We start from the raw sequence: 23,885 nt of genomic DNA on the forward strand, positions 1-23,885 counted from the left end.
TTAAATACTCGCATCAAAATCAGTAGCGTAGTTTTGAAGATCTAAGCAAACAAAGGGACTGATAGACAGCGGAAGCGACTTTGTTTTATACTATGTACTGATATGTTATGAATAGTTCTCGTGAAAGCAGAGATACAGTATGAACTTGTCATTTCTTCTTAAAAACGATTTCGTAAATATAGTGGAATTAGAGCACAGACAAAAAATACTAGGGATAAGTATAGAAAGTTTTTCTTTTATTACATTGTGGTCAAAATATCAATATATTATTCGATCAAAGAAAATAGTTTAAAAAAATGATGGGTACTTTTATAGTAACTTTGCAATCTAAGTAGGGTATTTGTTATTTATTCTCTTAGTACATGTTATTATATTTTTCTTACATATAAGACAACAAATAAAACACATTTGTAACTTTTACGAATATTTCAGACACAATTTTACCGATTGTTTTAATGAGTAACCACATTTATTATCTTACGCGAATGATGACACTTATTGACGTCAATTAATCGACTTTTTTGCCGTATTTCTTTCAACCAGCAATGAATTATGAGAAATAATAATTAAATTAAATGTAAAAATAAGAATAAGGAAAGTTCGTTTCTTACCAGTTGCCGTAGGGTATATTTTTATAGAGCGAACGAAAGCAATTACACTTAGAACAAATCTTTTTGGAAACAAATTTAATATAAAATGTGAATAGCGTTTAAATTATCAACAAACATCAAAATATAAACTTAGAACCTCACTGAATTAGTTTCGACTAATTTCAACATTTACTATGTCTAACACATACATTATTGCTAATGAACATACATACACATATTAATAAGGGTATTCAATTTTGATGAATACCTTTGAAATTGCTTCGTAAATACTAAGCATATCCTAATATTATACGCTCATCCTCTTCGAGATTACTCTCTAGTAAATGGAGGTATAACAGAATCACACCAGGTAGAGTCTAATTTATTCTGTATAACAAAGATTTTATTTGTCAACATTGTGTATGATAAGATTACTGTCAGAAAGTGAACGCTCTGAATTAATTTCTTACAAAATTTTAGATAGCGGTTCTGTTTTCAGTAAACCAATGATTATACTTTTATGCTCTAGTCATGAAGCTTATTCAATCGCTCTAATTTTTTAAATGGTCAGATAAATACAGCTTTTGCCTTTGACAATCTGTTTATTAAGTAGATAATTAAGGCTACTTTAAAATTGTACAGCTTATAGGCTACAGCAACTACCTATAATATTAAATTTTGTAAATGATTGCAAAATCGAGTCATAAAACAAGCGAAGAAATCATTAAATACAACCAATTAAATAAATTGTTATCCTCGACCCGTGGAAAAATTATATGTTGGTCGATGAAATTAGATGTTGGTCGACTCTCAGACCTACCCGACATGCACACAAAATTTCATAAAAATCTGTCCACCCGTTTCGGAGGAGTATTTTAACTAACATTACACAAGAATTTTGTATACTTTGTATACGAGAATTTGTATATGTAGATACGCTAAGGTTAAGATGTTTGCCTTCCCTTTTAGGAAAAACCTTACAATTACTCCACATAAATTATATACCATTTTATAGATAATTACTTGCTCTACTGGCAGCAATAACTAAAAAATTTATTTATTGCATTTGTTTTTTTTTAATTAATTGATTATTTAAATTATATAATATAACGGCTTTAATTTTGAAATAACGTCAACATGATTGACGGTCGGTAAATTTTTTACTTATTTAGTGAGGATTATTCGCACGGGTATAGCTAGTATACTCACATATATAGTGGTTATGTGGTTAATTTATACGCAGTAGAAGTAGAAGCGAGAGGTATACCAGCAAAATCTCTCTATAATCTTCTGAAAGACCTGGGCGTGTCGAGAACTACAGTAAGTTCTATTTTAGAACGAGTGTCTAAGGCTGCACTAACAGGTTCCTACCATATTTGGCTAGGCCCGGCGGGAAACTCGAGCAGTGAAGGTGAGCGTGATGCGCATCTCAAAGGGGGCTTCCTTAAACCTATACTTAGATCGCAAGTCCTGGGTACTGCTTTGAGTTTCTCCTTCTGCCACACGATGGTCCCGGCACCCGCACGGTGATTCCATGGAATGCTAAGTTAATGTTTGCCTCCCCTTTGAGAAAAAAAAACTCGCAATTACTCCACATAAATTGTATAACATTTTATACAAAAATGCTTGCTCTACCGGCACCCACAACTAAAAAAAAATAAACTATCTAAAAATGTAGGTTAGGTATGCTTTAAGAAATAGGGAGGCTATTTTTTTCTTCTAATCAACGAGGGGGAAACCGCGGCGCCAAGCTAGTTTTATATATAAGAAGATAAGTGAATAAATTTTATTCAATAAAAAAGTCGTATCAGCCGAACATTCTTTAGAGCCAAATAAAAAACTCAATTTAATGACATAGTAAGATTTGCGTCGACTCCGGCGACGAGGGTAATATTATAATTTCATTAGAACTTTCATTCTGAAGTTTTTTTTCATTTTCTTATGTTCATTATTATATTTTATAATTATATTTGTGTTTAGAGTAAATCGGTAAGCGGTCCAAATTTACACATTGAAGAAATTCTAAAAAATGTTTTTTGGAGTGTAATAATAAGTGGTTTGTATAATAATATTATACAAAAACAAAAAAGAATATATATATATATATATATATATATATATATATATTTGTCTGTACTGTAGCCGCGCATCACGCCAAATCTACTAAATGTATTGTGAAACTGACCATGGCTTCAGTTTCCAATATTTTATAGGAGACTAGATACTTTTTTATCACAAAATTCTGCATGGTTCCTTTGTGAGCACAGACCACAGAAATCCGTTTGTGAGAGATGACGGTAACCAAAATTAATTTATAAATGCGTTATTTTATGAATTCCTTTTTCAGTATAGTATATATATTCTTATACCTTTGGTATATTTGGTTCAAAAATTACAAACATATCCGACATCATAGGTACAATAAGAAATCGAAAAATAACTACCGACACGGTCAGTCGGAGACGCGGGTTCGAACCCTGCTGGCGCGGTCAATTTTTGATATGATATTCAGAATTGTTTAGAATTCCTACTGTGTGGGTAACACAAAAATAAAATCGTAGATATTAACGAAAAATAACTTTTAGTTCCACATTAGCTTGAGACCCGGAGTATACATAAACATTTAAACGTATTTCTCATCTTAAGCCATGACTGTCTAATGAGAATTTGAAAAATTAATTGGTAACAAGTCGCAGACAAAAAGTTCCTTAAATATCCGGCAACAGTTGTGTTAGTGTTTATAATGATCATATACAAGGGCCAAATTTTTAATATTAGCTGTTACTGTACATAAAAATAACTTTAAACTAACTTTGGGCTTTTCAAATGGTTAAAAATAAGAAATGTTTGGGGAGCTTCGGATTTTACCATATTACATCCGTCACTCGAAATACAAACAGTCCGATATATATTAGGAGCTGTCAAGGCAATCATCATTAACAGGCAATAGTCAATCGTCCATAACGTAACGGTTACTGGCTCCTATTAGTGAATCTAATACGTACGTAATTGCAAAGCAATTTACTTTGTAGCGTAAATGATTTTAATAATATGATACTATTCTGCATTTTTGTACGTCTGTATTATAACGGAAAAAAAATAGAACTTACACCAAAACTAAAATAAAGGCATGAAATAAGAAGTAACCAAGGCAAGAGATCTTATCTAATCTTATAGCCAAAACACAAATTCGTACAGGTAACCTTTAGATCATCATCATCACTTCAGCCTATCACAATCCACTGCTGGGCATATGCTTCCACAAGCTCGCACCGAAAATGGCGTGAACACATACTCGTATGTTTTGCCCATAGTCACCACGGGTAGTCACCATGGTCAGGCGGGTTGGTGACCGCAGGGCTGGCTTTCTCGCAACGAAGACGCTGCTGCCAGTTTTTTTTATACAGATAATTGAAAAACCTTTACATAGATAATTGAAAAATAAATTAACGCATATTCATACTCGTAATCGTTAAAACAATTGCCGAGACAGTTACAAGAAAAAAAATATTACTAATTAATATTTATTTATATTTAGAGCTAAAACTCTTAGCAAAATAATAGAATATTAAATTTTCAGTTTTTCGACACCAAGAGTTATTTCTAAACGCATCTTCGCAATTCTCATTAGTAAAATGCACGAGAGGGAAGCGTAGAGGGGAAAGGGAGACGCTGTTGATGTCAGATTTCAATAACCGTACCAGTAGAATTATAAAGTAAAAGGTTGATATATAGGCTAAATAATCTTCTAAAAATTTTTTACTACGAACTGTGCCAGTTCATTGATAATAGGATCACTGTGGAATCAAAGTAACCTCGTTACGGCAGATGCATTCACTGTTATCAAGTTATACGATGCTGTTACTAGAATAGACGGTAGTTATCTACTACCAATAATATATCACAAATGTTTTTAAGCTTTGTAATTTTATTTTGTAATTTTTCAAAATGATTTTAACTTTATAGCCAATGACTATTAATCTGTGTATGTATTGAAACAATCATTAAAAACTAACTTAGTTATCAAAAACTAACTTAACTGTAAGCTAATTGAAACTTATTTACCTTCACTGGGTGTGGTTTGTTGACTAGAATTGATGCGCGGTCGCTCTTCTCCTGCAGCGATGTGCTTTCCAGTCCTACGGGTCAGAGGACGGAACTCTCTGTCGACATCACTGTTCTCTTCTTCCTCATAACTATACTCCATGTCTGAAAAACGTACAAACGTATGACTATTTTAATATTATAACGAGAAATGGACTTTGAGCGATTTTGTACATACATATATCAATAAAAGAGGAAGTGTAAATGTTATCGCGGGTGAAGCCAAAAGCCCTTACAAAAAAATCTTTGAATAGTAATTATTTTTGTGTTAAACATTCGTATTTGTATTTTTATTGTACCCAGTCGTTTTTGTCAAGTATAACTAATTCAGTAATATGAAAACGAGGTTTATGTCTTTATATTTTTTTTTTTTTTTGTTATTATATCTGCAGGAAAATATATTTTTATTATATATTGATACTTATTTATTTTCTACCTGTAATTTTTTTACACTTTTTATGTATGAACATTTTTACAGCGGAAAACAATCTTTTTATCGAATCTATTTATAAACTTAAAACAACATCCAAAAATAGAAAACTTAAAATATGATTTATAAATTATTTTATTGAAGTAATTATAAGTATGCATATATTTATAGTTTGAAATGTAAATTCGCCTGAGATCTGCAAGCAGTGCCAGTATGTCTAGTGTGACTAGGGCACTATAGTCACATGGACTGAACAAAAGTTGGCCAGGTCGCGTATCCATGTTAGTGTACAAGCGCACGGGAAGCCAAAAATATTTTGAGAATCAACAGTTGTCTCAAAAACCATCTCGAACATCTATTTAGCTAAACGCTGGTTATACTTGTATATTTTTTTATACTTTCAGCGTCACTTTTTGCGTTTCAGACGATTTCACTCATAATTTTATCACTCCGCGCGCCTTCTAAAGATGTAATTCCTAAAGAGTAAATTGCAAAAAGCGTGTTTAACCTCCTACTGATAAAGCCAACCACTTGATGATAATAAGCTAAACCTTATTAACAAGCGATCAAACAAGCGCTCAGTGTTACAAATGTAGCACTATTATAAAACACAGGCTCTATTTTATATTGGGTTTATTTATAGCTTTTTTGGCGTTACAACTAAAAGTATACACAATAAGACTTTTTAGCAAAGGTACGATTTAAAATAAATTTAATCATCGTATAGAAGAGATAAGTATTAAAATTGATTATTTTAAGAAACCAATAAAGCAACCTAGATTTACGGTAACTACGCATATGTGCTACAGTTAATGATTTTAAGCGTTGCGGTAATCATTAGTCATGATATGATTAATTACAATCAATATAGGCTTCGTAGAAATTATCTAAACCGGTACTCGATTGAGCTCAATATGCAGCATTTCGTCGAATCACTCGCGGCAAATCAAAGACGAATATTGAAGATCAAATACACTTCAGCCTGTAATATCCCACTACTGGACGCATAGGCCTTTTTCATCATGTAGGAAAATCAGAGTTTAATCCACCACGCCGCTCCAATGCGTGTTAGCGGATATGTTTTTCCCTACTATGAGTAACGATCGCTATCAGTTCTACCTGATAATTACCGGGACAGTCAGCTTAACGTGCTCTCCGAGGCTCGATGTGGAGAACTACAAGGACTAACAACCAGACCGGAAATAAATATTTGTATAAAAACAAATATCCACTCCGAGCGGGAATCGAACCCGCGACTATCTGTTTAGGCACCGCCAACACGGCACCCGCAATATTACACCTGAGCGGTCGTCAAAATCAAATATGTACCGTATTTATGTACACGAATAAAAAATTGATTATTTCGATTCGCTCCACTATACTTTACTTGTCATAAAATATTCACCTTAATTACTCTTACCCAAATTATTGCCCGTGAAAAGTAAAAATCGTTCAGTTACGTATATTAAGTAACGTATTACATCTGTAAATAATTCGCAACTAACATATTTAATAAAACTTCTTTGAAATAAAATAACGAAAATGTCTTTGAGCTTCTTGAGTAATTGATTATAAATTCAATGTAATTTATATTTCCAAAGTTATTTCATGTATTATATATTATTTTATTATTTATATTTAATTTGTTGGTCATAAATCGTAATATTCAATCTGAAACTTTAGTTCTTAGCTCTTACGTTAGGTTTATTTACGTCGTAGTATCGTGATAATAATTTGTAAGTCATCTAATAATATCGTTAACTTGTATCAAAGTCTCTCTTTAACGCTTGCTACAATCTACAACACTATTAAGATATTATGCTAACGCTTACGTAAATCTATAGAAAACACAGTCTTTAATGCCAATTACCTGTCTGTCATAAGATGAAGTAAATCATCGCCGCTACCTGCATTGGCCTATAATCTACTTTACGAAGTTTCATTAAGCTCTTTGTAGCGGTTGTTTGATGTGATCACATTCTTGTCTATCTTTCTAGACAGATAAGCATTTTTTTTTAAATTGTTCACTCGGTGTCTATGCTCATAGTAAAAACTACAACAATCAATACAGTAAAATAATGTGTATCCAAAACAGTTTCATTAAAACTTCACTATAGGCGTTTTTAGTAATAGCACCATATAGCAGCACATTAGTTTATTCATATTTTTAACCGACATCAAAAAAGGAGGAAGTTACTCAATTCGACCGTATATATCTACATTTTTTTTATGTACGTTCGCGAATAACTTAGACGTTTATGAACCGATTTTGATGATTCTTTTTTTTTTTTGTTAGAACAGATATTCTAAGAGTAGCACCATTATAAAGAAACCAGAATCTGATGCTGGCATCCCAAAGAAATCGAGGGGAACCTTCGAAAATCGTAGTGTCGACTAATGCGTTTCTTAATTATTTTTTTTGTCTACCTGCGTTGTATTACTTGTCGATGTAACTGAAGTCGGTTTTATTTCGTTTGCTAGCGAACACAATTATTTTTAAATAAACTTCCAGGATCATAGCTGAAAAACCGCATCAGGTTTCATACAACTGGTTTTGTCTGTTGCCGTAATAAAACTACGAGCAAATAGACGAAAATTTTTAAAGAAACTATTTTGGCTGCTATTGTTCACATATAACTATTAATTACTATTGTGATTCGCTTGTTCGCTTGAAAATCCTTCATGGATACCCTCCAGCACGGGGGCGCCAGAGGATTATGTCAGACTCCTACTGGATAAAAAACCACCACGTGTGAGCAGTCGTCCGCCTGGGTGGGGCGAGATGGGGTCGCGCTAGTATTTGCCACCTCGCCCTGGCGGTAGACCCGGACAAAGCCTCCAGGCCCCGGCACAATGGTGGAGTGGCCTCGCTCACAACAAGGCCACCCCTCAGACGTGTGGGGTCGTGTCGTCCGGCCGGCCGAAGTCCCCCAGCTATCGGCCGGCGACCCCACGACATATTTATATACTGTAGCAGCCGAGTTTATTGCCTGCTGTAATTTCTAATCAGTGGTTGCGTAAGCTACGTAAATGTTAATTTTCCTGGACCTCTTTGGATGTTGAAACAGCATACTATTTACAGCAAAGTTGACTTATGTACAATGCTTTTGATAATGAAGAAACTATTTAGTATAATGTAAATAAAAAAAAAAAACTTCAAAATACCGATGATAAGTTTATTTATATTTAACCGATATGAAATTTTTTTTTTTTCAAAAAATATCCTTCCTACAAACCGTTCGTTTTCGATATCTATCTTATATAATATTTAATATACACGTGCCTTTAGTAATCATGTTAATATTAAATTAATCTTGTAGTAGGAAATTAATTAATGTTTGATAACTAATGTCTTTGATTAATGCGTGTTTGTTATCAGTGACGACTAATGTTAGGTTTCGAATTTTGGCCACATTTAAAAATTATGGTCACTCAGAAGACCACGGAAATAGTCAAATTATCGAATTAAATTTTAAGATATCTGTATATAGAAGAACTAGAGTATACTATTTAGTTGAACATTTAATTACATGAATATAGACGACAGGGTTGATAAAAATTTTCATCAACATAAGAGTACAGACATTATAAACCTAAAAAGAATCTCTTTCAGCATTTCTTTAAGACTAAAAAAAGAAAGTAATATGAAATTGTTCAGTAATAAATCTTAATTGTAAATTAGTTAATGAATAGATAGAATAGATACATAAGGACAATCAAATTTATAGAAAGGAATTTACGTATTTTTAAATAGACAATCGTAGACAATTTCATTAATTGTACGTTGATCTCGTTAGTCCTCACCTTTGCCACGTGCTTCGCTAAGTCAAGGTCATTTACTACGTTACGATCGACTGATAATAAATGATAAAATTAATAAATTTAGTAAATTATACATTGTTCAATAGGGACAGCATGTTGTTATTCGTGATTGTATTTTTTAATTTATAAAAAAAATAAACTCTATCATTTAATGGCTGTGTGAGTAGATGTATCATTAGTATCATTACTATGATGTATTCGAAATCTTCAAATCAAAACTTGCAAAAATTTGTAGAGGAACCCGCGTAACCGATGTAGCTTAGGTCGCAAAACTTAAGTGAACACCGCTAGTTTTTTTTTTTCAGTGTTTTGTGGAGGATCCAAAATATTAAGCAGCGTATCATGTTTATTACTTTATTGATCTAAAAGTAAAAGGACATCAAAATTTATAGAGTTCATTTTTTAAAACGATATAAGGCCCGTAGAATGAAATAAATGAGAGTGAAATCGCAAGAAAGAACTGACACTGACGCTCAGTGACGTGGAATTTAATAAAAATATTGTTCGCTTCGCAGTTATCAAATAAATAAATTTCTAGAATAAAAGTAGCTTAGGTTACTCCTTATTACATCAGCTATCTGCCAGTGAAATTACTGTCAAAATCTGTCCAGCTGTTTCAGAGATTAGCCGGAATAAACAGACAGACAGACAAAAATTGCAAAAAATATTATCTTGGTATATGTGCCGTGTACGCCCATACGCATTAAGTAAAAAGCGGTTATTTTAATATTACACAACAGACACTCCAATTATATTTATTTGTATGCATATAGCTATTAAAGTACTCGTGTCTAGCATTTACTATACCAATACGAATAGCGAGTGTTAAATTATGTTTTGAAAAGTTTTATGGTTTTAATTAATTATAATTTGATTGATTTCGGGAAAAATCTAATTACATCGTTACAATTATACTTTTCAAATGAACAATTACAGTTTTCAGCTTTGTATAAATAACCTAAAAATTAGGAATATTATAATTTTGGCTTTTGTTTATTTAAAATTGCAGGTTTAAACGAGTTTGTCATTTTATACATTTGGGGTTAACATACTCGTAAATTAAGAAGTATATTTTGTAACTTCGGCGTTTTTAAATGTACATTGTAGTTAAAATTAGGAAATTATCAATACTCAATGAAATAAAATTTAGTATTTCGTGATGGCTAGTAAAAGTTATAGCAGACTTTACAAAACTTGACTCAGACCTTGTATTTATATTTCGTCTCCTAAGAATAGTAGAGGATACCATATAAAATCTAACTTTAGTCATCTGCTTAACAGATGAATATTATATTTTATCAAAAAAATATATTTCTGAGCATGTACCGATAGGGTTGCCATAAAAATAGAGTCATGGCTTTAATAAATACAAATTACTAAAAATAATTTATTTTAATAATTTCACTGACTTGCTTGCGCAATAGACGATGTTCCAGTGCATACAACTTATGGAATATGCAACAACTAGGTTTTCTGGTCCCTACTACCTGGTTACCGTGTACAAACAGGTAAGATGAAATAAGTAATAGCATCCATATGCTTACCACTTGAAAAATACATCAAAATAAAGTCAATTTAATAACAAATGAAGTAGTATAGTTTTGCTTCACAAAATAAGTTCGTAAATAACAGTTGCTAGGCTTTAAAATTTTAAAAATCGGCAAAAGCAACGATGTACCTATGTATGAGAAATAGCATTGCGCGTACTATATGATTCGATATATGAGGACCCTTGTATAGAAAAGGATGAAAGAAAACTAATATAATAATAATAATAATCTATATATTAATAAGTGAAGGAAAAACTTTGTACCCCTTTTTACGAAAATTGCGCGGACGGAGGAGTAAGAATAAAGTCTAATTTACAGAGATTTTAGAAAAAATGCTTGTGAAACGGTAATAGACTCAGCTTATGAAAACTGTTATTTTAAATTAGCATGAGTACTAAGAAAAAAATTTCAACACATACAAAGTAGATGTTTAAAATATTAAAAAAAAAACTGTTTTTTTTTTTAATTCAAAGAATACTTGCTACTATATCGTAGGTTTTTACTCAATTTAAAATTTAAAGAAAAAAAATACATACATTTGAGTGAGCGTACAATAAATAACACGTTTTTATAATATTTTAATCACGACTTAAATTGTTGAACAGTTAAAAGTAGTTCTTCAATTTTTTATTTTAATTATAGTAAGACTATCGATTCGGTTCGACGCCTATATTGTTAATGGTATTATTATAACAAGTAAATTTCAATCAGATGTGATTTCAATTAACCAATCTGCTCTCAAGCTGTCGTCACCGTTAATTACATTAAAGTGATTTACACCGTGTGACGTCGGCTTAAATGCTCTTTAATACAATGGCGTAACGAAAATATATATATATATATATATATATATATATATATATATATGCAAAACTTCTTCGGGAAAATATATAATGAATTATCAGTAGGCTTAAAATACTAGAAAATTTCAGCTTCTGAAAATATAAGTTTATAAATATATTAAGTAAAAAAACGAAACTGTGTTGAGCTATTTTAGTCTTAAGACTGAAATACCTAAACAGCCTTCGAGAGCGGTACTCTTATAAATTTTTAATCCGCGTTACGAATAAAAATATATACTTACACACGTGTATACTAATATGTGTGTGTATTGTATAAAGTTAAACAATTTTTTGAAATCGGAAGTGATCAAATAAAAATGTTAGCACCAAGTCTTCGTTTTATATTTGATATGCCGTCTAGAAACAAGGTTATTAATTCTAAATGTAATTGTATATACGCGTTATTTTTTTAATTAATATCGTTTAATAATTTTCGTTACTAGCGTTATTTATTTCACTGCCAATAACAGTGTCATATTTCTACTTACTGACCCTTTTTAACTAGGGCTGTCATTCGTTCAAGTTTCCCCGGATTTGTTCTTCTTACGTGGGTGTCAGTACCCGTCAGGAAGTTTGTCTCGGTTGATATTAAATGAACGAAGTAAAGCAATAAATGAAAATGATTTTGTTTACCGTTTACGTAAAACCTACACGAAATTATTTGGCAAATATTTAATAACGTTCTATTTATTTTGCTAAAACGTTGAATGATATAAGCCGCTTGTAGAAAATCAAAATATGCGGTACTTCAAAACAGTTTTAACGCAAGCAATTTAAATTAGACGGTGCTTTATTACAGAGGCTTTTAGTCTACACTAATGTTATAAAGAGAAAAGATTTGATTGTTTGTTTGCATTCAATAGGCTCTGAAACATTTGAACCGATTTGAAGAATTTTTTCACTGTTAGGAAGCTACCCATGGATAGTTTGGGCACTATCCGCGGGTGACATAGGCTATATTATATTTAAAAAAAAATTGTAATTTTTGTTAAATACCCGTGGGAAGCCGGCGCGTGATGTTAGTATATAATAAACAGTTTGTTGAGATCTAAACCGGAGTTACATCAAACGTATTTATGCAAATGATATTTGTAATACGTAATATTCTTTTTCATCAGACATTTGACACTATAATTTGAAATTTAATAAAAGTTTTAATGAGATATTAAAAACGATTTCAAAGTTTCTATATCTGTTTGGAGATGAAAATTTCGTATCTTACTTTTGTAACTTATTTGACAGCAGTGGGTGTCATAAATTAGGCAAATGCCTATATTATGTATTAATGTACTGTTTGATTGAGTACTTGTAACACTAGAGCTTAATATATGTATCATGATCGGTAATCAATATTCACAAATCAATATTTAACGCTATTACGAGCGATGTGTATTTATTTGTTGAAATACTTTCACCAGATATCTAAATGCTATTTGATACACGCCAGGAATTCTGAATAAATAATATGGAATGTCAGTCAAGCTTATACATAACTTATGCTGTACGGTCAAGTTTAAGCCGATATGAAAGCAAAGTGACGCCGAAATACTGTCGTATTAGTTATGTCATACTAAACATGACGCAGTTTGAATTTCTGTGTGCAAATACCCTATACTGTGGACGCCCAAAATCAGTTTATATTCATCAACATTCACGAATATCGTTTAATAAGCTAGAACTTGATACAACGTTGAACTCAAAAGTAAATCACGAATAAAGTTTTTTTCTGCGTAGTTATTTATTGCATCTATATACCGCTAATATATAATTAATAATACAGAATATATAATAATACAGAATGCAAATATCTTCTTCCCACATTTACAAATATTCACTGTGGTGTTGTATAACTTCACCATGTAACTTTACAGTCTTTTAAATTTCTTCAACATTGCCTAATATGACAAATATAATTCCAACAACAACAAAATAAGAAATGCCCATAGCTTTGAAATGATTTTCGTAATATTTAAATACAGCTCTTCAAAATATAGCAATGCTGCGTTAACGGCACTAATCTAAACTGGCACTTATAAGAACTAAGGATAACGTTTCCGTATTCGTAACCGTATGCTATTTATCGTAACTGTTTAAAAATAAAACATAAAAAAGTAAAGAGATAAAGTTTAGCACAAAAAATTGAGTCTTCCCTGTGAGTATGTATATAAAAGTAAATAAAATTGGAGTGTCTGTTTGTAATATTAAAATAACCGCTTTTTACTAAATGCATATGGATGTATACACGGTACATATACCAAAATGACGTTTTATTTTTATTTTTGTCTGTCTGTCTTTTTGTTCCGGCTAATCTCTGAAACGGCTCGACCGATTCAGACGGGACTTTTACTGCCCTATAGCTGATGTAATAAGGAGTAACTTAGAGTACAGCTAGTTATTACGAGTACATGAATTAATAGGTACTTTATTCTTAATAATAATCTAACGCTATTTTTACATCATAGAGAGTTAGTAGTAGTTACAGCAGAGCTGAAATGTTCTGAAAATATTTACGCCTCTTAGCCAGTGAAACTAGTGAAAGGAGAGCTGGTTGTTTTTTTTTTAGGAATTTAGAAGTGTTTGAATCGGATTCGGAATTTTCATTCCACAAAAAAATATGTCATCAATCTTGTCACCATTCCTCGCAGACATGATTTAGATATAAATAGATAATAAAGCTATTTTATACTTAATTTATATTATTAATTCCGGTTATAGCAAAGACGTGTACAGCATATTCAGACCTTGTTATGACTTTATCGTTTATATTCATATTTTTTATATGGAACTTGAGGACTGGAGGTAGACACATCAAGTAAGATACAAACCTACTAGAAATAGTTCAGTACGAGTTATTTATTTATTAGTTGAAAATTCGTAGACTGTAATGTACTCAAGACTCCTTTTGTTACTATGATACACTTGTAACCAAACAAATTTAGTATACTTATAATACTTACAATTTTAAAGCCGACACCCAAACACACTGTAAACCCCTTATTTTATGACGTTTCTAACAACATAAGTACATTACAAAATAGTTTAGTACACTAAACATATAACATATCATAATATTAATACGCTAAGGTTAAGATGGTTGCCTACCATTTTAGAAAAAAACCTCACCATTACTCCACATAAATTATATATCATTTTATAGATAACTGCTTGCTCTCCCGGCATCAACCACTAAAAAAAATTATCATAGCTTGTGTTTTTGTAAATTAATTAATTACTAAAATTATTTAGTGCTTATTATTCGCACAGATATTACTAGTTATATTATAATACATTTAAACGCTAAAACGTACAGTCAGTTATTAACAAAATTTATAGCTTGTAATATGGGTATAAAAATAACTCGGCGTAGCAGCGGAACATTATAGAACTACTGTACAAAGGCCGTCGGTCAGGTCACCCTTTGAACTCTCCGTCGCGTTGTTGACAACTTCCCTTCAGTGAAATGTTGCATTTTAGCATTTCATTCGCATTTTACAAATGGACAATAACAAAAAAAAAAATCGTCATGTTCATTTGCGCATAATTATATGAAAAATCGTATAATAGCAACATACATAAAATAAAATTGATTCAGACAACAAAACAGATTCAAAATACAGTCAGATATAAAGGATTATAAACGTCAATTTATTTAAACATTATTTCCGTTAAAATCGCAACTAGTAACATTTTTTTACTACCAATTCCTAAATTTAAAGTGGTGATCAATTTAAAACTAAATTGTACGTTTGTGTTTGTTAGCGAAGAGAAGTTTCATTCGGTCCCTGAGTTGACCTCAAATCCATTTATACCCTAACCTACATAGCCGACATCCATTTTCGATGCATTCAGACAATGATTTAGGTTTTGTTCTAATTTTTACGTATGTAGATTTTATAAGCTTTTGATTTGACAATATAAGATTTCTTAAGTTTACAATTGACGATGGTATCGCGTAAGCTCTCCTTCAAAATAATATATAACTTGTAATATCAATTTTAAAAACTATGCTGTTCATAAAAATTATTATTCCTTCAAATCGTAAGAAGAAAATATACCGTTTCATTAAATTTTTCTAAAAGATATTTATATATTATAATTATTATATGATGTAAGTTATATAACTGTATTCCAGATCCGTACGTATCGAACCTGTACCGTATTGTTTGGCCTGAAAAGTTCAACTGCAATCACATCTTCTTATAGGTCGAAGATATTTATTCTCATAAGAATTAACAATTCACTTATATGAGAAATACATTAGAAAGAATACATTTTTAAATATCTACAAGTTTACAGTAAAAAAAGAAAAAGGATTGAAACTTAACTACACTATAATGTTTTGGTAAAAATACTTATAACAGAATTATCTATGGCAGGAAATCACATAATTATGATGTTTTCCTGATGAACACGAAATTAATATTAATATTGATATTAATAAAAAATTTAGCGATTTCAAAATGTTACGTTTGTAATCGTGATTTGAACGTATGAAAAATTGGTACAGATTCAAATAATATAAAAATAAATACCAAAGTATCAAATGTGTCAAATATCATCGTATTTGTATTATCTTCTTATGTACGTTCTATGTGTAAAAAGAAGAAAAGAGCCATTCTTGATTTTTTGTAGTAACAAGTTGTGCGAAATATAATTACGAGAAAACACTTTCTTATATAGAACAGGAAATATCAGGCCGGCTTTACTTCCCGCTGATAATACCTATGAAACACCCGTGAAACAGGCCATTAGTATAATGAGTATTTTCAAATAATTTCTATGTCGTTACAGTAGTAAATATGTAATAATATCGTCTTTATGATGTATTGATACTGAACATAATTCTCTGTGATAGTTCATAAATAAAATTCTAACAATATTGAAACCGAGTTTGTCAACATTTTCAGAAACAGAGCATGGCCATCAATGTTGTTTTTATATATTAAAAAATGTTGTCAATAAATGCCTATATATAAAAAATTGCACTACTTTTATTTTTGTGACAATGCTTATATGATGAATTATATTATAATTTTAAAACAACTATCAGCTTGGTGTGAGAGTTTAATTCATGAGCTGTCAAGAACGAATCAATTAATATAAAGGTTATTTTAATCTAAACAAACTACTAATGACATTTGTCATTCAAAAGTTATAATTAGTCATTGTACTCGTTGGTTTTAATGACATATTGCTTCTTTATGGAATCTTAGAACACACACTGTCGACTGTAAAGGCGAAAATAATCTGGTATACATTTTTAAATTAAAAAGTTTAAGCGATTTTGTCATATAATCTATACATATAATAAAATGATAGGAAAGTCAAAACTGTACATTGAATATTTTTTTAAATGAATACTTGGGGTGTGATCTACAATCGACACCGAAGCCAAAAATATAGTTTTTAGAATTTTTGTCTGTTTGTCTGTATGTATATCCGGGATAAACTCAAAAAGTACCGCATGGATTTACTTTAAATTTGGCACAAATATTATTAAGAAGTCGGGTCAACATATAGGATACATATTATCACGCTATCACCTACGGGAAACGAGCAGTGAACCTTTATTTCTTCAACGCATTCTATAACAACGTGTAATCTAATGTCAAATATTTGAATGTTGTTAGCTTCAAACTATAAATAAAGACATTATGTAGTATATTTAGTATCCGCATTGCACCCGTGCAAAGCCGGGGCGGGTCGCTATTGTCTAATAAGATAAATAAAGAAGCTTGCTCCTTTTGACTAAGAAATTGTACTAAAATCTACACAAATAAATAAAATTGAAGTGTCTGTTTGTAATATTAAAATAACCGCTTTTCACTTAATGCATTTAGATCTATACACGGTACATATACCAAAATAACATTTTTTACAATTTTTGTCTCTGTCTGTCTGTTGGTTCCGGCTAATCTCGGAAACGGCAGGACCAATTTTGACGGGACTTTCGCTGGCAGATAGCTGATGTAATAAGGAGTAACTAAGGCTACTTTTTTTTAGAACTCTGAGAACTAAACGATAACTTTTTCGTTCAATTTTACGCGGACAAAGTGGCGGGCACAGCTAGTATTATATATAATATTGTCGCGTATACTGTCGAATCAATTCATACCGTAAATGAATGTACTTTCAGTAGAAGCTCTTTATTATAACACCATTGTTAAATAAATTTTTCTCACAAGTAAATATATGTACATTTATTATGGAAGCCAACCGAACATATAGCAGTAGTTATGTTAAAAGCTAGTAATATAGATGACGCACTATCGCACACGCCCATATCGAGAGATTTTAGACTATAACTATATTTATATTTAATATGTACGATTTTATTTTTGTGTTACCCACACATTAGGAATTCTAAACATTTTTTTTTTAATATTATATCAAAAATTGACCGCTCCAGCGGGATTCGAACCCGCGTCTCCGACTGACCGTGTCGGCGCTCTAGCCAATTAAGCTATGGAACGATGTACCCGCTAGAGCGAAATTTTTGGTATGATGATTTTTATTTTCGGTTTAAGCGAACCGTGGATATATTTATATTTTATTGATAGGTGCGTAACATGGTTTTATTTAAAATTCCATTTGAATGATTTATATTTATTCGACATTTCCACTATGTACTACGAAGTATAAAACCAATTTAACTCGAGAGATTTTTGAGTTTGATTTTCTATTACTATAGCTTACAAAACGATTGCTATCGAGAGAGTTTACTTATCTCTATACATATTCTCTGTTATATATATTATAGTCTAAGATCCCACTGCAAACCAGTACGTTCAACACGTAGATAATCAAACTCTAATTTCTACAAACATTTATGAATAGGCAAATACGTTGATAACAGGGTGCCAGTAAAAAGTGCCCGCAAATAATTTTAATTAGAATGATTTTAAATAGTTTCAACTTGGGAGGTAGGGTAGTTTTTATTTCCATTGGACCCGGAAGGTGGCGCTGCTTGGTATGTAAGCAATTAAATTTGGTAGCTGTTTTCCGGGCAGGACCGTCTGCAGGGTCCGCTAGTAATTAATAAAAATGGACAAATTTTAAGCAGGCATAGTAATGTAACAATTTGAACACTATCATTTATAACTACGTCACCTCGATCATCATCAAATACATCGAGTTCTAGAATTATTTTTAATTGACAATTATATTTAAAAGTATGTACAAATATATTACTGTTCATTTCACAAAAGAATGTATATTATATATGTATAGAATCTATTGTAGTCTTCATTTACAAGCTATATCAATTGTAGATCACAAAAAACATCAATTAATATTAATGAAATGAATAAAATGAAAAATGATAATAAATGTTCATTCCTTTATTTTGTAATGGTCTGTTAATATCAAAGGAGCAAAATGAATTCCAAGAGAATGATTTGTTTTGCCTTGACATTTCAACTGTAATAACATGAACAATCATAATGTTAACTTAGTTCGGCAACGAAGATAAATAATATAAATCTATTATTATCTATATTTGTCTTCAAAAAAAATTCTAACAATATGTATTCACGAGCCTGTTTGTAGTAACTGCCACAAACAAAATACGAAATGTCTATTTAATGTAGACACGTAAAATTACTTTACCTCCACACAATTCTACAGCAAGATAAGTCGTTTATTTATTTGACGTGTAAACGTAAGCGGCTAATGCCGTAGTTATTTACAATTTAACATGATCAATCTTTTTCAGGCAAAAATAAATTAAAAAGAAAAAACATTATCACTGCTTCCAATATCAGCTCTTTCAATCAAATAAGTCCTCCGTTTTGCAACATTATAAAAAACCTTTAGTAGAAAATTAAAAATATTAAATTAGAATGAGAATAAAAAAGTAGCGTTTAAAATGTAAATGTCGATAATTAAAAGGAAATTGGCGGCATTTGATCAGAATTCAATGAAAAAGAAGGTGCAAGTACTTAAGTATCATATATAAGGTTTCATTTTTTGTTATTTTGAACCCGAGTAGAAATTTTTTCGTCTTCCTTATAAGGACCGGACCAGGCATGCCTGATCAGGACCAGGTAAGGCATGTCCCGACTAGAAAAAAGGTCAGGCTCAACCAGATCATGTATCTGGACCGGATCAGGATAGAATGAGGCATGTCAGATCCGGTAAGCTCTATATCAGGACCAGGTCTGGTCCAGACAAGGATAGCCTGATGTAAAATATAATCAAGTATGGTAAGGCATACTGGATCAGGACCCGGTCCGGTCCAGATCAGGATAGCCTGACAGAAATTACGCGAACTGAGCCTGAATCGCTTGATCAGGCCCAGGTAAAACATCTGCGTTACATGCCTTATCTAGTTCTGATCAGGCATGCCTGGTCCGGTCCTTGGTTGCTTGATCCAAATCGAGTATGCCCAGTACGGTCCTTTTAAATAAAACACGAATGTATAGTCTTGACAAAATTGTTTATTGAAAAATTGCGGCACAAGCGTTTAATGGGCGTAACGCTGCAATGAGTCATCCTTTTTCGTGCGCGTGCACGAAGCCGGCGTTAATCGGTTTATTAGACGTCACGTCAAAAAAAAAATGAATTGATATTATGGTACTTAACATACTATATATATTTAACAAATAAATAATAAATAAATATTATGAATTAATTTTTCTTTTTATTTGCTTGATAAACATTTTACACAGCAAAAAAATGATTTTAAAAAAATAAATAAAAAAATAATAATTAAAAAAAAAAACCGCCTGCGGAAGAACAACTAATAGAAAATCAACTGAAAAAGCTGGAACAAGATAAAAATTCAATATACACACAAAGTCCGCGAAATAAACAATATCAAACATTTTGTGCTGTACATTTAAAATAATATATTAATACGGGAGTCCTTCGAAACTTTATGCAACGTCGTAGATAACATACAGTCGGAGACATGCACATAGAGAGAATGATTTGAATTATCCTTCAATTTCATGCGTCCGACTGAAATGACGTTTCGTTACTACCGGCCGATGTTGTATATGACAACTGCTGGTGAGGTGGACCACTGGTGCTGGCGATACTGCCCCCTGCCTCTTCATTTTGGCCCCGTCGCGGGATAGCATGGATGGCAAGTTGGTAACGGCCAAGCCACATATTTTGACTTAGGTGTAGAGTTTGTGAAGTTAGGGCTTGTAGAGTTAGGGCGTGTAGAGTTAGAAGCTTGGCTCAACATGAGATCTGGTAACTTTTTGACAGTGCGAGCCATATGATCTCGTCTTGCCAACATTTTACATGAAACTGTTTTTGGTGGGATTTCACTTCTTTTTGTAAGTTGCTTATGACAATATTATAGCTGCATTTTACCTCCGACACATTTTATACCATAAATATCATCCAATCTTCACTATATTCGATTTAAGCATGCTGTTTTTGATTTTAACTGATATGCAAACGGTGACCTCCGCCAAAACTTAAATACCAAAATTACAAAATGTAAATTTTCGACATAAACTAATAACCGATTTTTATTGTTTATGTATTTTATTATTATTATTTATAATAAGGAGTAACAAGTCCCTGTATCAATTTTCAGACCTCTAGTATCAAAATTTGCGGATGTCTCATACAAACTTCCATCCCCTAGTTTAAGGGGTTGGGGGGTAAAAGTTCCAAGTTTTAGAATTTTTTTTGTTGTTGTTTGTGTACTAATACTAGCTTTCGCACCAAATTTCAGCTTTCTGGGACTTCAGGAAGTACTCTAAGAATTTTGATGATCATCAGTGAGTGACGAAATCGGGGTTTTTTAGATATCAATAAAATCTAAAGTATAAGAGCTATGCAATTGGAACTTTATACGTTTAATAAGTCCACTGATTACATCATATCCCCAGAATTTTGTTAATCTGGTATAATCCGAACCCAAGTTATGACAGTTCAACAAAACGACGAAGCGCTTCGAGAAAAGATAGGTAGTGCTTATCGTTTTTTTTTTTTTTTTTTGGCTCGCCTTGGCGGGGACACTACCTAGATAGTGAATACCGATGTTACCTAAATTTCTTTTAATCGAGGGCCTTTGTAACGTAACCGCTCCTTAATCCTATTAGACTAATCGATAAATAATTTTTTCTAAAATTAAATTATTTTTAAAAGAAAAAGTTTGTTCATGCCATATATATATATATATATATAATGTATTATTATTAACTACGAAAAAGAATAAAAAGATAAGGCTATACAATTTAAGTAACAATATTTATATTACTATTGTATCTGGGGGCACGGTAGTGCCCCCGCCAAGACGAGACAAAAAAAAAAAAAAAAAAAACGAAAAGCACTACCTATCTTTTCTCGAAGCGCTTCGTCGTTTTTTTGAACCCTCATAACTTGGGTTTGGATTATACCAGATAAACAATATTCTGGGAATATGATGTCAATAGCGGACTTATTAAACATATAAAGTTTCAATTGCATAGCTCTTATACTTTAGATTTTATTGATATCTAAAAAACCCCAATTTCGTCACTCACTGATGATCATCAAAATTCATAGAATACTTCCTGAAGTCCCAGAAAGCTGAAATTTGGTATGTAAGCTAGTATTAGTACACAAACAACAAAAAAATTCTAAAACTTGGAACTTTTACCCCCCAACCCCTTAAACTAGGAGATGGAAGTTTGTATGAGACTTCCGCAAATTTTGATGCTAGAGGTCTGAAAATTGATGTAGGGACTCCTTGTTATTAATAATAATAATAAAATACATAAAAAATAAAAATTGGTTATTAGTTTATGTCGAAAATTTACATTTTGTAATTTTGGTATTTAAGTTTTGGCGGAGGTCACCGTTTGCATATCAGTTCAACATAAAATCTAAAACAGCGTGCTGAAACCGAATATTGTGAAGATTGGATGATATTTATGGTATAAAATGTGTCGGAGATAAAATGCAGCTATAATATTGTCATAAGCAACTTACAAAAAGAAGTGAAATCCCACCAAAAACATTTTCATGTAAAATGTTGCCAAGACGAGATCATATGGCTCGCACTGTCAAAAAGTTATCAGATCTCATGTAGAGCCAAGCTTCTAACCCTACACGCCCTAACTCTACAAACCCTAACTTTACAAACTCTACACCTTAGTCAAAATATGTGGCTTGGCCGTTTCGTTACTACCGGCTGCTGATGTTGTAGATGACGACTTTCCTGTCTCATTTATATATATATATATATTCTCTTTTTATTTTTATTTGTATTATATGTATATTAATTATTCTTCTTCTTTTTATTTTTTCTTTAATAGAACTATTGTATAACAGAAAAGTAATAAACAGTGAATAAATTTTTCACCTTACGCCCACGTGACGGTAGCGAAACGGCCAAGCCACGTATTTTGACTAAGGTGTAGAGTTTGTAAAGTTAGGGTTTGTAGAGTTAGGGCGTGTAGGGTTAGAAGCTTGGCTCTACATGAGATCTGATAACTTTTTGACAGTGCGAGCCATATGATCTCGTCTTGGCAACATTTTACATGAAAATGTTTTTGGTGGGATTTTCTTTTCTGGAATAAATTACAAAGGTAGAGCATGACAATAAAACCTAGATGCTTTAAACTGTAAGCATAGCATAGTTAATGTTTAAGATGAAATAAAGATTATACTTAAACTAGCTTAACATAAAAAATTGCATGTTTTTTTGCTTTAACCGTTTATTTCAGCTTACTATTTAAAATGTTACTTAAAAATAAAAAGTGCAGAGATACAGCCTGTTATTACAATTTTAATCTGAATACTTAAAGCTATCAATCGAACAATTTCTCATATTGAGAGCAAACAACGCTCAACTGTTATTACCCTACCGTACAACATTCTTCTAAAGAATGCTTAATAATGTTTTTCATTCTTTTATAATTAATTTGCAACTCGTTTTCATTTATCCCGTTTATTCCCGTTTGATTGACTTTAATATCGAACACCACTTGAAATGCCGTGTTTTGAAATATATGAGCTAACCATTCCCGAATGTTACGTAGTAACTAACACGATACAAGTGAGTCGTATGGTGTGTTTCATCAATAAATCCACGTTTCTGAAATGCATTACGACCTCATGTAGAGCTCAATGTGACGATAAAAACGATGCAAACGAAAATAGGAACAAAACTTACCTTTTCCATTTCAACCGGCAAAGAACAGAACCGTGTGAAGTATCCGTCTAGCATTATCACACAATCACGAACGCTTTTCTACCCCGTTTATCGGTTCTGATAAATCAACATTTAAGAGACTTAAGTTATATTTTAGAGATTTTTTTTTTAAATGTCTGCTTATTGTATGATTGGCGAAGTAAGTAATGAAATTAATCTTATTTTTAATATATATAAATATAACTGATACATAATTGTTTCAGTTTACTTAAGAATTTTTTTTTATATTCTAAAGTCTTACATTTCATATAACAATAAAATTACTAAGATATTAAAGTATTTCGAGCATCGGAGGGTGTGTTTATTCAAACCAAGTCTGTTACACACTTGAATAAAGAAAAAAGTACGCATGCGTGCAAACCTTTCTTCTCTTCAGTGGAGGATATA

At 31.6% G+C, this 23,885-nt stretch overlaps 1 protein-coding gene across 1 annotated transcript in view; it reads right to left on the reverse strand.

The window, feature by feature from the left end:
- The window catches only part of LOC123668777, a 105,937-nt gene that overhangs the window by 60,917 nt on the left and 21,135 nt on the right, over positions 1-23,885 (reverse strand). The window contains exon 2 of the mRNA XM_045602471.1: positions 4,656-4,799. Coding sequence (XP_045458427.1) covers positions 4,656-4,799 — 144 coding nt within the window. The remainder of the gene's footprint in view (positions 1-4,655; positions 4,800-23,885) is intronic.

Source organism: Melitaea cinxia, chromosome Z (assembly GCF_905220565.1).
Source record: "Melitaea cinxia chromosome Z, ilMelCinx1.1, whole genome shotgun sequence".
Classification (NCBI taxonomy): Eukaryota; Metazoa; Arthropoda; class Insecta; order Lepidoptera; family Nymphalidae; genus Melitaea; species Melitaea cinxia.